At 37.6% G+C, this 16,950-nt stretch overlaps 1 protein-coding gene across 7 annotated transcripts in view; it reads left to right on the top strand.

Annotated features, from left to right (window-relative positions):
* The window catches only part of NRG1 (neuregulin 1), a 1,026,134-nt gene that overhangs the window by 855,279 nt on the left and 153,905 nt on the right, over positions 1 to 16,950 (top strand). For all 7 annotated transcript variants that reach the window (XM_057537367.1, XM_057537373.1, XM_057537370.1 and 4 more), the window contains exons 2-3: positions 5,716 to 5,893; positions 14,841 to 14,962. In XM_057537367.1, coding sequence (XP_057393350.1) covers positions 5,716 to 5,893; positions 14,841 to 14,962 — 300 coding nt within the window. The remainder of the gene's footprint in view (positions 1 to 5,715; positions 5,894 to 14,840; positions 14,963 to 16,950) is intronic.

Genomic DNA, 16,950 nt, shown 5'->3' with positions numbered 1-16,950 from the left:
TGGCTATATTTACAAAATTGAAACCTGATAAGATAAATTTTCCCTTTTATAGTCAAATTTGTGAGTGCAGCCCAGAAGAGACGACCAGATGGCAAAGCCTAAACTTTATCTACTCTCTTCATTGTGACAAAATCTTCTTGAGAAAGGAGTTTTAGAGACTTTTGTCACTTATTTACCTTTAGCATGACTATAAAAAAGAAAGGACATCCTTCTGCGTTGTTGAGGACTGATTAATGATATTTGTGTGACTTTTATCAACTAACACAGTTGCCAGTCACCAGTTTTCACTGTGAGATCTGCACGTGTGCGGTATCAGGCTTTTAAATGGATTTATGCAGGGAAGACTTCACTGGTGTCGTAGCTGAAAGCTCACGGTTATTTGATAATATTTTGCAGGTTTCCTGTTTAGTTTGTTCAGAGTGTTGAGGCTCTTCAGATTAACTGCACAGACACAGAGTTATAACATGAGCTAGCTTTGCATTGTCAGCACCTTCAAAGAACAGAAATAATTTATCTAGTGTCCCATGCTATCGGCATGTCTCGGCAGCATACACATGCTAAAATTTGTTTCCTGTTCTTAACAATACAGTACAATATTTGATATAGCAGTACTGAACATATTAAAAAAAAATAAGTGCCCAGGAGACAAGTAAAACAAGAGGATTGCTTAGATGAATGTTCTTCTTACAAATTTATTTCACCTTTATTACAAATACTTATTCACACATGAAAGTATTGGGATAAATGAGCCTAGTGCCTTCAATTTTTGTGTGGTGAGCATGTAAAATAATTTTTTTGGATTACTGCCACAATTTTTTCTACATTGTGCAACGTATCAAATAAAAAATGTAGACATGCAAAAATAGACTTTTTAAGTATACGGGTATACCTACTTGCATTGACTTAGAGTTGGAGGAGTATATATGTGATCTTTTAAAGCCCTTTGAAACACTTAAAGCCTGTAAAAAGGAGTGCCTGTAAAACATGTGGCATTGCTCTGAGCGTTTTTGAGTTTCTATTTTTATAGGCTGCTCCTTGTTGCATTTTATTGTCTGTCTCTGTTGATACATTTCTAAGGGTGTGGATATATTCATATTAATGTCAAGCAGGTTTGAAATCAATTTAGGGAAAGACTGCTTAAAACTTGCTCTATCATTAAGTTGTTTCAGGGTGTGGAAACGCTACTTCTCCAGAATCACAATGAAAGCAGAATTATGAACTGTGGTGGACCAAATACAATTAAACCATTCCAGAGATGCTCAGACCACTTACTGCATTGGAAGCATTAACTTAGCATTGTGTTTGCCTTCAACCAATTTTAAATTAACAGACTACTTACTCTTAAACAAGAATTGAAAGGCACATAATTTTTTTTTACAGTTTTAAAATCCAAGTGAAAATTTTTTGCAGTTTTAAAATCCAAGTACTCACTTTAAAAAATTGCCCCAAGGTTTAGAAACTACCCCTGGTCTTATAAAGTTATACCGGAGTGTTAGAAAGTACTTGGCGGCGTACTTTTTCAGTGAAATAAATGAGATTATTTCATGCGAGTAAACTGTATACGTGAGAAACATACATACTTCTAAAATGTATTCTAGTAACATATAGTTATTATTTTGTAATCTAATGGAAGAAAATTTATTGAAAATTGTCTCACTATGAATAGAGGAGAAAAAACACACAGACCATATGTGCTCAATATTAGTTTGTATTTTTATCAAGTCTGTGAAATATCCAGGGCTATTCTGTTAGGATGGTTATATGAGAGGACAAAGAAAAATTTTTGTTGTTGCCCAGTCTATAGGATGCTTGCATTTGGGCTTCACCTGGAGTGAGTGAGGAATTTTTATGGTACTTTTCTAGAAGGTACCACTGACCGCACAACACCCATGAGCCAACAGTGCAGTCATGTGGCTGGGTTGGTGGGTCACAGATTTGTTTTCTCCATTTACGGAGAATTTTGAGTTAACACCTTAAAACAGCTGTTCTCTGAAAAGCTGGGTATCCTCATGTCATAGGTGATTTCCCCTGAAGACATGCAGGGACATTACGACAAGTGGACTTCTAAGGAGGCGAAGTCAGAGTAGCCGGGAGCTTCTGCGCTTGTGACAGTCTTGAGACTGCATGCGCGAGAGAAACTCAGGCTAGTCAATAGAGGTATATCCGAATCCCAAACATCAAGAAATATTTATACAATAGGTTCAGCTTAAGGAGTGGATATTTTAGCTAAGAAAGACCTTGTATCTGAAGGTCTGTGCCTCATTACATCATAGATCATCTCTTAAGGGCAAAAGATGTACTGGTCTTTGCACATGAACCCCCAAAGGAAAGGATGGATGTGTTGATCTGCCAGATGAGTGATTATTTTCCTTCCACCAAAGGACCTAGTGGGGTTGGAGCCCCAAAGTCATGGTTATCAGGTTGAACATATGAGGATTTCAGTGCCATACCACTCACAGAATTTAAATGGAGGATATCGTCTTAAGAGCTACATTTGTGAATTATAACACAAATATTCCCAAGAATCTCCATGACTGCAAACTTAGCCAAGACTTTAAAAGTATTTAATGAAATCCTGAAGCTTTTTTCCATGGCAGAAAGACCAGATGGAAAAGGCAGAAAAACTAAGAGAAACCACAACTCCTTTTTTCCTTTCTTTCTTTCTTCCTTCCTTCCTTCCTTTCTTTATGCATGCATTTCCTTGTTTGCTGAATCATGTGAAATTTAGTTGTAGACATGATGACATTTCACCCCTAAATACTTCAGCAGATACTGCCTGAGAACAAGGACATTCTTCTGCATGACCACAATGCAATTATCACACTTGAGAAATTCAATTTTGTTACAGTACCTTTATTCAGATTTCCCTGATAGTCCCAATAATGTTCTTTATAACTATTTCCCCCCTAAACCAAGGTCCAATCAATCGCTACACATTGCATTTTTTTGGTCAGTTTCCTTTAATCTAGGTCAGTTTCACAGTCTTTTATCATTCGTGACATTGGCATTCCTGAAGCCTAGACCAGTTGTTTTTGTAGAATATCCCTCAATTTGAATTTGTCCGATTGTTTCCTCACATTTGAAATCAAGACTCTTAATAAAGAAATAAGAAATAAATAAATGAAGACAGGGGGGGTAAAGGGAAGGAGAGGTGAGAGAAAGGGAGGGGGGAACAGAATAAGAGAAAAGAAAGTAAAACGAGATGCAAACAAATTGCATGAAGATTTCAAACAAGAAAACAATATCCAGTAGATTTGTATTCAGGCTGTATTGATAAGCAAATGAATGGAGTGGTGAGTGAGGGGACATGGTACTTATTGAGAGTTAAGGACATCTGAAATATTGTGTTTAGAACATTTCGCATAGAGACAAGGGAAGAAACCTTGAGAGTTTGGGTTGTGTGCCAAGTTAAACACAAAATTAAGTGAAAACAACAGAAAAATGCAAACTAGTTCTTTTAATCTGTACATTAAAAAAATGAGGTGGTTTATTTTTCTTAATATATGTAAACCAGTTTTTGGTGCCCTTTAACGCCAGCAGATTTGTTTCTTTAAAACCCTTCGCCAGGTTTACAAAATTGAAAATGATCGTAAGGTGTTAATAGGAATATACAAATACTATTCCAGATACATGAGAATTTAGTGTTTTTTAAAACCTCCGAAGCAGAGATTCACAGACCATATCTTAAAAGGAAGACTCCTAGAAAAGCTCTTCAGGAAGTAAATCTTATTTTCAAGCTGTCAGAAAAAAAAAAAAAAAATGGAGAAAATCATCAGGCATCAAAGGCTAAGAACAGATGAAATACGTTTCCTAACTCGCTGCTGTCTCCATATTTGATGCCTGCTTCTCTGCCTCCTCTGCAAATAAGTAAAAAGAGGGACACGTAATTGTAGGAATACTGCAGAGAAGCCACACGTTCAAATAGTTTTTGCTGTACTTCACTGGAAATTTTATATGCTCATTCCTGACATTTTGGGAGGATTTTCTTGGTAAGGGCAGAGTTGTAGAAAAACAAACCTACCCCGGGGTAGGGAAGGTACTCCGTTTCCTGTTGGTGTCTAACGTGGCTCTGACTGCTGTCCTTGGAGTCTGGAGGCTATACGCAGTGAATAATTGCTCACTGGATCCAGGAGGTGCAGTCTCCTTTGGTGGGTTTGAGGAATTAACTTCCCATTAAGGCTTGAACTGGGGCAGAAGTAGACTTTGTAGTTGGCTTTTCTAAGACTCAGTGGAAACAAGAGATGTTGCGATCTCAGGTTCTGCTGTGTTGATAAGTGAAATTTTGTGTGCAGAGGAGAATCCATTTGTTACGCTTTTATTTTTTAAACTGTTTTATTACGAAAAATTCGGACATACTGTGTAGAAATGTACAAGAAATCCCTGTTTCTACCTATTGCCTAAACTTCTACAATGATCAGCTTCTTGGGAAAGATTTTTCATTTTTATGCCTACCCATTCCCCGCTACCATTTCATGTTGAAGTAAATCTCAGATATTATAACATTTTATCCATAAATATTTCAGTAGAGAATAGATATTCTTTGAAGCAGTCTTGCTTAAAGTAGGAATGGTATATGTGTTTAATGTAAAGTGTCCTACAAATTAATGTACAATTTAAGTGCTCCCAGTCTCTGTTGGGAAGGTTTAGAAGGGTGAAATCCAGTCAAACTGATAATTTGACAGGAGGGTGTTGGCCTTCTGGAATGGTCATTCTATGTTTGTGGAACAGTGACTGTAGGTCGTAAAAGAGTGATGTCACCAAAGAATTTCTGTCTTGGAGAAATGAGCATTGTTAAGATTTATGAGTCCTCTTTGTTCTTTGGGCTACTTCTGGTGATAGGATAGTCTGACTCTCCAGAATGTTATAACCATGGACAAGAGATACTTACCTGTCTTTGAAAATAAACGTCCCATTTAAAAAATGGGTATGATACCTGCTGTACCTATTCACAGAACTGTGATGAAGATAAATTGTGATCTGGGATATGAATGTGCTTTAAAAATAATGGCCCAGTTACATATTCTTTTTTAGCATAGAATTTTGATTCTTTGAAATGACCAGTGTTCAGAATTTTTAATGGTATCAGAATGTAAAGATTGAGGAAATTAGTATCTTGAAAATATATATATATATATATATATATATATATATATATATATATATATAAAATATATGTATATATAAATTTGGGGAATTTTTTAAAGAATGATTTTTTATCGAAGTAGAGTTGATGTACAATATTATATGTTACAGGTGCACAATATAGTGATTCACAATTTTGAAGGTTATACTCCATTTATAGTTAATATAAAATATTGGCTATATTCCCTGTGTTGTACAATATATTCTTGTAGCTTATCTTCTACATAATAGTTTGTATTTCTTAATCCCCTACCCTTATATTGCCCCTCTCTGCTTCCCTCTCCCCACTGGTAACCACTAGTTTGTTCTCTGTATCTGTGAGTGTGTTTTAAAGAATAATTTCATTATCTAAGTTCTCTTTTCTTTTTCCCCCTGAATATATTTTATGTGAGCATTTTATTCTTCTCTAAGTTGAGATACATTTTGGTTGACACCCCCCCCCCTTTTTCTTTTCTCTCAGTTAGTAAAGCCTTTGGGAATGGTTTCTTGATCAAGCTTACCAAAATTAGTATGTTTCTCTTGGAAAGATTACCAGGTGATCAGAACTTTTTTTCCTTCTCTTTTCTTTTTTAGCCTTGCCTCCCCGATTGAAAGAGATGAAAAGTCAGGAGTCTGCAGCAGGTTCAAAACTAGTGCTTCGGTGCGAGACCAGTTCTGAATACTCCTCTCTCAAATTCAAATGGTTCAAGAATGGGAATGAATTAAACCGAAAGAACAAACCACAAAACATCAAGATACAAAAAAGGCCAGGGTAAGTATCATGCATATCACAGCAGGGGCAATGCCTAGCAATAGAATGATGTAAAATATAAAAGTTACAAACAGCCTAGCAAATACGTACACCATCAAAAAACACGATATATAATAAGTGAAAAGATTTTTCATTATATGGTGGCCAGAGATTGTGTCATTATATAGGAAAGAATTTAAAGTTTCTGATTCTTACAACTTCTGGACGAAGAAAGGAAAGGATGGATGTGGAAAGAACTGTAGGGTGTGGGTGGAAATAGAAGGGATGAGGGAAGGTAGTATTAACAGCAGCTGTTGTAATACTAAGTAATAGGTGAGATCCTAAAATCCCATTTATAGAGTACCAGTGCCTTGCACAATCAAAATCGTGACTTTGTTATAAAGATCAGTAAATACCTAGATTTATGGAAAGAGTTAGAATGTTATCAGTCGCTTTTGAACTATTTTCAAATAAAAGTTTAGTACATAAAATACCTAATAAGAATGTTTAACTGACAATTCTATTAAACTATATCACCATTAGAGCAGATTAAAACATCCAGTAATCCTGGGTAGCAAGAATCTTAAATTTTCCTGCCCTCCTTGAGGAGATCCATATTTGGGAAGGCTTCATGTGATTCCCTATAACATCTTGGTAGGTATGTTCTATATCTACTCTAAAATGATGCTCTTTTCTTATTCCTACACTCTTCATTTTTATTTTTTTCCTTATTTAAGAATTTTTCTTCTAATATCAAACTACATTTTGAAATTATGGAAGAGCTAAATATCTTGGATTTTTGCTTGTGAACAGTCCTTTAATCAATGTGACACGTATCATAGTGGCTCCAAGCTCCAAGATTACATTTTCTCTACTTCAGAGGATTCCAGTAAAATCCCAGCTATGATAACAGAAGCAGCAATGAAAGAATCTCTGCCTGGACTTTGATTTTATAGGACATCTACCAAAAAGTCACACACTCTTGCATGAGCAAGAGTAAATGAAGTGATTATAATGGAAATTTAATTTAATCTTAAAGTGTTTAATGACTGTAATAACCATAATTAGGGATGTTTTTCTAGTTTCCATGGTTTTAGTAACTACACTGCTTATTCTTGTTATTGATTGTGTCAGTACAATCTCTCGATTTGGAAGAAGAATACAGCGTGAAGACAATATCACTTTCTGTAGCAGGTGACACTTCAAAGATGCAAAAAAATAATGCTGTAAAGTGACAGGGTATTTTTATACATAATCTTATTTGTTTGTTTTTTACAACATTCCCCTAGGTAGTAAGGACAGTTTACTGCACATGTGACTCTCTAATTTTGCAGATTAAGTAATCAAGGGTCAAAAAAGTGTTGTCTTGCCTTGAGTCACCCAACTAGCTGTGACTAAGCTGGAGCACAAATCTATTTCTTGGATTCCTTAATGCCTCATTCCTTCTTTAAAAATGGAAAGCAGACACGTTTAATAACATGTGTCCATGTGGGGAGGGGAGGAGATAGAGTGAACGAATTGAAAAAATAAGCCTGATTCTTCTAGAGAAGTTTCACAACAGCAAAAAATACTTTTAGATAGCTTTTAGTGTCTGTTTTGTTTTTCATCAATTAGCCAAGTTAGTAAGAAACTCAGTTATCTGCACACGCAGGGTGATGTCTCATTCATTTCTATGTGTCTGTCATATAATAGCAAAAATATGTAAGTGCCCACGAATGCTAGGAATGTGGAGAAACGGAAGAATCCTAGGTGTTACCTTTACACTCAGGGGGTCATAAGATTGTAGAGAGATTATCCAGTTCAGCCTTATATAAAACATATCAGTTCCAGCGATCAAGTGCTGAGACCCTGCTAGGGCTGGGGAGCGTCAAGATTTTTAGGCAGCCCATCGGTTTACAAATAGTGATCTAAAAAATGCATTCGTTATATTGAGGTAAATTCTGCTTTATGGTAAGTCCAGCTTGAATTAGGGAGATGAAATATCTGGTACTTCACATCAGACAATAAAACTAAACACTGAATTGTAGGTTACTGATGGCTAAGTGCCATGGGAGTTGGGAAGTGCGGGAGACCCGGAGAGATTCAGGAGTCACTGTGAGGTGGTAGATTTGACTCTGCTGAACGCAGAGAATCCCTCTGGCTGGGTGGGTGCAGTAGGGTGGGCGGTTATAGAGAAGAGCAGAAACCACAGTCAATAGCAGGTTCTGTTCATAGGGCAATAAAGAGGCCAGTTGGGTTGGGCCAGTGGGGGAGTGGATGGGAAATTTTGTCCTTTATTGGACAGATGCTGCGTGTCGGCCCTGGGCTAGATGCTGGGTCCACAGAGATGAAGAAGAAGTGCTCTCTGCTCTCAGAGGCTTGGTCTCAAGAGGGGAGGGAAATGTAAGCAGTTGTAATGCTCAGTTGTAAATTCAACGATAGTGATGATCACGGAATGCTGTAGAAAGAAGCTCACACGGGCCGGGGAGAGGACCCAGTCCAGGACTGCGGAGGCTTCCTAGAAAGAGGGGAGGAAGAAGAGAGGGAGGAGAGGATTATCTAGACTGAAGGAACAGAACAAAGCAGCTGCAGACTGCAGGTATTCTAGGTGAGGAGGCCTGGAGAGAAGCTAATGAGGTTGGGTAAATAAGAGGACAAAAAGGTACAACCGAAAAAGTGAGTTGCCCGGAATGCATATGGTTGTGAAAGAGAACATGTATAGGTAAAGAGCTAATTTGTTGCATGGCTTGGATGACATATAAAAGTGTCATTGCTATTCAGAAAAGCATTTTCGTATTGGCTTCATAGGCCCAGACAGCTAAGAGCACGGTCTACATATTAATAAAATCGCATTATCCCGGAAAGGCCAATATTCAGAAATTACTTCTTTTAAACAATAGCCTTGCTGGAAAGAATTAAGTGGGAACAAGAAAGACTTTTATTCAAGTAATGTGACTGTAAATTACTCTTGGCAAAGCATTGAGCATATTTGATCCTCTGAAAAATAAGATACTTTGTATAAAGTGGGCAGCTACTGATAAGTGACCAGCTTACTGGGTTTCAGAATTGGGCATTCGGTCATTTCTGAAGTTGTATCTTTAAAAAAAAAATTAGTGCTGTCACCTTTTTTTGAAGGACCAAACTGAATCTAAATTTAATTAACATTTGCAAGATCCTCTATTATTTCAACTTAGAAATATAAGAGAATGAATACTATTGTTATTATACCCATTAAAAAGTTCATATCCCGAGAATGAAGGCCATTAGGTTGCTTCCTGTAGGTATAATGTTAATGAATGGTAACACTTGGACTTGAAATTGATCTGAATCTATGTCTTTTGTCTTTTCGACTCCATGTGTCATGTCTTTTCACAACTACTTGTGATTTTGCTGTAGCATCCAGTAAAATCACGACTTCAGGCAAGGGGAATGTTCAGGCTTAGGGTAAAGTCTTCAATAAAAAATATTCTTGTTTGTCAGCTTCGTCTACATTACTCATAATTCTTCATTACGAAGATATTCAAAATGTCAGTGGTTTGCAGTGGTTTCTTGCTTACTTGACTTAACTTTATCTTACTACATTTGCCCTTAGCCAGCAGGCCAAGAAGGGATAAACTTTAACTTAGACTGTGATCACAAGCAGAGGTGAATTTTAGTGTGAGGTTTAGGATTTCCCTGGGATTCTCTTTATTTAAAGTAAAACATTGACCCTCTTCCAGTCCTTCGCCTACGTTTCTTTTTCACATTTTATAATCTCGATTGTTCATAGCAGCCAGAATTTCCTTTTAATCCCTTAGTGTTATGAAAAGATTTTATACCAATAGGGAATTGCTATTATTTTGTAAAGTCTTATCCCCCTTCGGCCCCTGCTTCTACTAATAAAGGACATTCCTACATGTTCTTCCTATGATTTTGCATTCACGTGCGAGCCTTTGTTTATTTTATTTGGCTAAGCGATGTGTGGGACCAATGAGAAGAAATGGAAACTGCCCTGGTCTTAAGTGTCTGCTTATCCCCTTGTTCTTGTTTCCTTTGCCTGGTGGACCGTTTTGATCAAGAAAACTGGTTAAAGAGCTTGGTGTGTGACAGATCATATGTGGGGGTCATCCAGTTGGCCTCATTTGCATACCTGTCCTACATCAGCCTTATTAAAGTCCGACTTCCTGTCGTTTGTGTCTGGCGCACACTTTTGGATGCCCTTAATTTTGTATCAGCTCTTCGTTTCTGTTCTCACATTTTTTTTTTTTTGGCTGCGCCACACGTCTTGTGGGATCTTAGTTCCCTGACTAGGGGTCAAACCCGGGCCCTCGGCAGTGAAAGCACGAAGTCCTAACCACTGGACCACCAGAGAATTCCCTGTTCTTACACATCTTATTTTTGTTTAAAATTGATTCTAATTGATTTGGTCAAGTTAACAAAATTTTTTAAAGAATTATTTCTCCTGTTATTGTTTCAGGTTTTTTTGACTCTATAATAGAAAAGGTTTCTACACATCCCCTTCTTTTATTAGTTGAGCCACTCTGACAGGTCATTTTTTTTTTTTTTTTTAAATTGTATAGCTACTTTATTTATTTATTTATTTATTTTTGGCTGTGTTGGGTCTTCGGTTCGTGCGAGGGCTTTCTCTAGTTGCGGCAAGTGGGGGCCACTCTTCATCGCGGTGCGGGGACCGCTCTTCATCGCGGTGCGCGGGCCTTTCACTATCGCGGCCCCTCCCGTTGCGGGGCACAGGCTCCAGACGCGCAGGCTCAGTAGTTGTGGCTCACGGGCCCAGCTGCTCCGTGGCATGTGGGATCTTCCCAGACCAGGGCTCGAACCCGTGTCCCCTGCATTAGCAGGCAGATTCTCAACCACTGCGCCACCAGGGAAGCCCTGACAGGTCATTTTAACTTTATATGTAGGAAAGTCTCAAATTCTTTGGGTATAAAATGGGAATATGCAGTGCCTGTTTCATAGCGTTTATGTGAGGCATTTTATGCAGTGCCTGGTTCTGTAGAGTTTCACAGTTGCTGCAGCGGCAAGTGACTTCATTCTGGTAGAACCAGATGGCAAGTGACATTCTCTAGTTTGCACTATGAAATCCCTCTCTCTCTTCTTTACCCTTCTCATCACAGGCAATTCAACAGTATCTGAAAGCTGTGTTGAACACACACACACACGCAAGTTCATATGATTCCTTAGAGATCAGAGGAATGGAATTTTATAAACTGAGGTGATCAGTTCTATATGCATTTAAGTTGCCTTAGCCTGTAAAACATGGTGGAAGAATCAAGTTAAGTAAGAAAAACGAGATAGTAGCTATGGGAGCCTTGAATCTGTCTTGTCAGTGAGCACTCATTAGAAGAACACAGTTTGCATTTTGATATAAAAAAAGAAAAAGAAATTAATATTGATAACTGTTTGTATTAATTTATTGTTACATTGTTTTATTTTTTTCTTATTCCAAACCAATACATGCTTATCACAAAAATCTAAAAATTGCAGGAATGTAGAATATAATTATAATAATAGCCAACACTTATTTGGAGCTTACTCTATTTCAAGCATCTTTTTAAACATGTTACATGAATTAACTGTTTTAAAACTTTTAGAAATGAAAATCCACCAAAACATTCACCCCTCCCAGATCCCCAGGTAACTCGTCAAAGAGAAAAAGTTAATTTTGTGATTGGAAGGGAGTTCATTAATTCTTCCAAGTTAACTGTCTTCTTTTAGGCAAGATATGGTAGCCTACTGAAGACAGTAAAATAAAAGACTATTATAACCATACTTATTAAAGCCCCAGATTGTTGCAGTGTATAATTTTTAAGAAGGTTTGTCTATTTCTACTCTCTCACTATTTCCCATTCCTGCTCTAAGACCCAAGGATTGAAGAATCTCATAGTTAAATGTATCATTAGAGTTCAAAGGGGCCCTTCACGTCCCTGGAGAATTTTGAGTTTCCATTGAACTGCAAAAAGGGTTGCCAACCTTTTTGACATAAACACTTTCTCCCTTCATAATATTTTTAAATACGCATCTCTCATTTAAGCTTTCATTTTAAAACAGGGTTTGTTTTTTCAAAACTAATTGAAACCACTGATCTAATTTAATCTTTCTCTGCCTAGAGATACTCTCGTTAGGAATTGCTTGACAGGTGGCTATCCAGACTTGAATCTTTCCAAAGAGAAAACCTAACTCTTTCACAAGACACCCTATCCATTTTTGGGCGCTCAAAAGGTTCTTCCTTATATATCATCCAAAATGTGCCTTCTTTTTCCTGTAAGAGACAATTCTACCTTTAAGAGCTTCACCAAATAATTTCCTTTTCCAGATAACAACGATGAAATGTATTTAAATATATCTTGTTCATAGCTACCTGCCAGTGGAACCTCTGTTTCTTTAATAGCATCTTCTCTAGTGATAAGATTTCTAGGCCCTATTCAATTCTGATCACCCTCTTCTAAACTCCTCTAGCTATTGATATTTTTTTAATCAAATGCCACTTTGAAACATAATGCAATACTCTAGATGTGATTCAGCCTGTGAGCAGTGTATTGAGACTTTTATCCAATTTGATTTGTGCTCTTTTAATATTAATTTGGCCAAACAGTGCATACATTTCTTTTTTCTTCTTTTTTAAATAGTTGTTTAAAATGGAGTAATGTTAAACGTGTAGCTAATTGAAATCGTTTTTTCTGTATATATTGTTGTCAAGGCTCATCCCTCCCAGCCTGTATTTCTGCTACTGATTTTTGAACCTGAATGTATTTGTTATGCTTATCTTGATTAAATTGATTCTTGATCTTGGCCCATTGATGCTCAGTCCTAGAATTCCCAAGGGTGTCTCTACAGAAAGGATTCCTTAGTCACTTGTCATGCCTGCCTTAGAAGTTCACTGTAACTATTTGCATAAAATGACTAAGAGGTAGGTTGTAAAGAACTCTAAGTTTGTTTAATGCAACACTTATTTCAGCATAGAAAATTACATTTTTTTTCCTTGTTCTCTTTCTCTTTCTGTTTTTTTTTTTTTTTAATTTTATAGCTACTTTATTTATTTATTTATTTATTTATTTTTGGCTGTGTTGGGTCTTCGGTTCGTGCGAGGGCTTTCTCTGGTTACGGCAAGTGGGGGCCACTCTTCATCGCGGTGCGGGGACCGCTCTTCATCGCGGTGCGCGGGCCTTTCACTATCGCGGCCCCTCCCGTTGCGGGGCACAGGCTCCAGACGCGCAGGCTCAGTAGCTGTGGCTCACGGGCCCAGCTGCTCCGTGGCATGTGGGATCTTCCCAGACCAGGGCTCGAATCCGTGTCCCCTGCATTAGCAGGCAGATTCTCAACCACTGCGCCACCAGGGAAGCCCCTCTCTTTCTGTTTTTAAGCATAACATTTATTTACATTCCTTGGAATAGTATTCCAGTAAACACTGCCCAGGTCTTTTAGGAGAATTTTGATTTTAAGAACTATCCCTCTAAGATTAACTGTAAATTAATGTTAACTGTAAGTTTGATTACCATGTTTCTTTAAGAAGATTCTCATGAGAGAGGTACTCAAGGCTGGCAGAATTTAGAAAACAGAAAAAGAGAGCAGCTCCAGGTACATGATCATGAAAGGCTTGATGAAGGAACTGGCTCGTGAGGTGGTCCTTAAAGATCAGCCAATATCTTGATGGGTAGAAATATGGGGCCCCCATTCTAGGAAAAAGAAATAATAAGCAAAAGTACCAGCATGGAAGGCAGGTAGAGGTGGTTCAATTCAGTAGACTGGAGGAGAAGAGTAGAAATTAAATTTTGAACAGTTGGTCCAACTTGATTAATAATGTTATCTGACAAGAAGACCAGAAAATTCACTTAAAAATTAGGAAGGTGTAGTTTATGGGAGGTTTGCATATAATTCTGAGTTGCTGTCTTTGCTTCCTGCGTTTTCTCCCTGATGTCCTCCTCTCAAGAGCCCGGGCAGTCAGTACCAGGCTCCTGTATACAAGGACACTGTATTTTTTTTTTTTTTAATGTTTTACTGGAGTACAATTGCTTTACAATGTTGTGTTAGTTTCTGCTGTACAACGAGGTGAATCAGCTGTGTGTATACATATATCCCTTCCCTGTTGGACGTCCCTCCTGCCTCATCCCACGCATCTAGGTCATCACAGAGCACAGAGCTGAGCTCCCTGTGCTATACAGCAGGTTCCCACTAGCTATCAAAAGGCTTTAATAAATGCTGTGCCAACCCCAATCGGCCTGAGTTTTTAAGTCATAGAGACTGCTTAAATTATAGGCTATGTGCAATAGTAAAGCATATAGACAGATGCAAATCACAGTGCGGCCCATGTGCAAAGAGTGCCAAATATTGATTTAATATGTAGTTTTATAAAAGTGTGTGCTCTTGTTGCATGAATATTTATTTCAATATTAAGAACCATTTGTGTGGTACTGTGCTCCCAGCAATGAGACTCTTTTTAAAGAATGACAAATTCCCTTTCTTTTGGAAGTGATAAATCCTCTCCATTCAAAATTAACATAATTCCTGATGTCACTCTGCTGGGAAAAGAAGTGCAGAGCATTTTAATCTAGTCTAGCCTTCATTAGGTATCTGTCCTTACCAGATTTATAAGAAATGGCTTTACACTTTTTTATCTTCCTTAACCCTAGTGGCTGGTGACATTGAGATACAGAGAGGAAAGAAAATTTATCGTTTGGGTGAAAAAAAATTCTGAGGCATAATGTAGTTAGTGGCGGTGCTAGAGGAATAAAAAGAAAAATTAGAAAAGAATTGGTTTAAATTGCTGAGCTGGGTGATAAAATTATGACTATGTCCAGGGTATAATTTAAATGAGATGTATCTCACTTTTGGTAAAATCACACATCTGTGTACTAGTCAGTTGTGTTTTAACATGGTGTGTGTAGGGTGGGAAGGGGGAGTTTGAGAACTCTGAAACTACAGAGGCTTTCTTTTGATGGTCATTGTATTTCTGTGAAATATACTTACAACCGCTTTGGTCCTGGTCTTACAGGAAGTCAGAACTTCGCATTAACAAAGCATCACTGGCTGATTCTGGAGAATATATGTGCAAAGTGATCAGCAAATTAGGAAACGACAGTGCTTCTGCCAATATCACCATTGTGGATGCAAATGGTAAGAGACACCTACTATGTGCTATTTCTCAGTCTCTGAGAGGAGCCATCAAGGTATGTGGTAAGACTTGTAATACATCGGTGTGTTAAATCTCATTGTGAACAAACAAAAATCGTGGAGGGAAAACCATGCATTTCAAGTATCTTACGGGTCCTCCATAAGGCTCTTCACTCATGACATGAAATAGACCTGAAATATACATAGATTTTTTTAAAAAGGATTTGAATAGCGTCATGAATAGCAGGGACAGGATGGTTTGCTAAAAGAAAGAGATTATACCTCCACTTTAAGTTAGTCAGGGAGAGCAGGTAAGTTTTTTGCTCTATCAAACCAGAATATGTGTATACATATAATTTATGTACAGAATACATATGTATATACAGAATATATGTATATTGTATATATTTACATACATATGTGTATTATGTATGAATATATGTTCAGTGTGTGTGTGTGTGTGTGTGTGTGTGTGTGCATGTGTGTATAAACAGAATACAATCCTGACGTAGTCCTGGCAGTTTTTATGTTCTTATATACATCTGGCTCTAGGTAGTAGAAAGTTAGGCCTATCAGGTTGTTTTAGGCCTGTTAATTCGGAAATTAAGGGAGTCTTAGAGGCAAAGCCTTTTTTACTATGTATAGGCTTCAGTTTCTGTTTCTCTGAGGGCAGTGTCAGGGGATGTTTGTTAAACAAATGAATGACTTGGAGGCACAAGGTGCCCCTATCTTCCGACCCCCTCTCTGAGTTACCTGAGGAAGGGCAAAGCCCCACAGCTGGTGGCTCTCTGTTCCTGATCCCCTAGCGCTGCACAACTTGATGGAGTCGTCTGTAGAAGCTGATGATGAGCTAGCAGTGAGCATCTAAATCTCTTGAAACAATAAAACGCTGCTTCAGAACCCTTGGTGCTGTTTTGAATTACGGCACTGAACAGCTGCCTTCACAAGCCCTGTCATCTGTTATAAAATGAAGCCTAACTGCACTGCTTCTAGGCAGGTGCTGAGAAAGAATGTCCACTGCAAAGGCCTGATCTCTTAAAGCGATAAGATAAAATTGCAAAACCAGCAAGGGAAGAGTAGAAGTAACTTCGGGGGTTGACTCCTTAGGAGACTGATGTTATTTATATCAGTTGACATAACAGGATAAGGAGAAGGGAGTGAGATACAAATATGGAACAGGGTGGGGAAAATCCAGGTTAATTCCTAAGTCTTCTGTGGACTTCCCAATGAACTGCTCTATTGCAGTGTAATCAAACTTCATTACTTTCATTTTAAATACCTCCCTCCACAGAGAATAAAGGACAACAGTGAAAAGTGGATTCCCTTACTACTGTTAGGGGTCGTGTTTATCATTTACCATTTAAAACTTAATAAGAGTAAACATAACATCGCTTTACTTTTTAATCAGCACAGGTTAAGCAATAGAGTTTTGCTTGTGTTATCTTCCCCCACTTGGAATTTTACGGGATGTAACTTGAAACACAAATTTAAAATTTCAGTGGCTTATTCTTTTCTTTCTATTATACCATGTTTAATAGCTTGTTCTCAGTTTGTCAGTTGCTTGTTTGGTTCAATCTGTGTCCTCGTGGTAAAGGCTATTGAATTTGGACACGATTAGATTTGTGTAGTTATGCATACTGTAAAGTCCCAGGAAAATAGAATTAAATAATTAATTAATAGAATTAATAGAATTTTTAAATTAATTTCGGGGTGCTGAAGTTTTGATAATATGGCTTTTCACATTTCTTTCATAGGAGAGACATCCAACTTATTTTTCCATATTAATTCATTCAAGAATTGGTCTTGAATTTGAATGTAGTATTGACCAATTATAAAGTGTAGAGAAATGAAGGTAGGGGTGTTTTGGATAATGAATCTTTCTTACCTGACAAGAATAAAGAGAAGTTCACAGAGTATTGTAAGGAAGTCATTCTTAAACAACCAACTAAAATTCCTTAAGGACTGGGTTCCTATTGGCTTATTGAAAGCAT

Source organism: Balaenoptera acutorostrata, chromosome 21 (assembly GCF_949987535.1).
Source record: "Balaenoptera acutorostrata chromosome 21, mBalAcu1.1, whole genome shotgun sequence".
Classification (NCBI taxonomy): domain Eukaryota; kingdom Metazoa; phylum Chordata; class Mammalia; order Artiodactyla; family Balaenopteridae; genus Balaenoptera; species Balaenoptera acutorostrata.
This window is presented reverse-complemented; position numbering and strand designations above follow the sequence as displayed.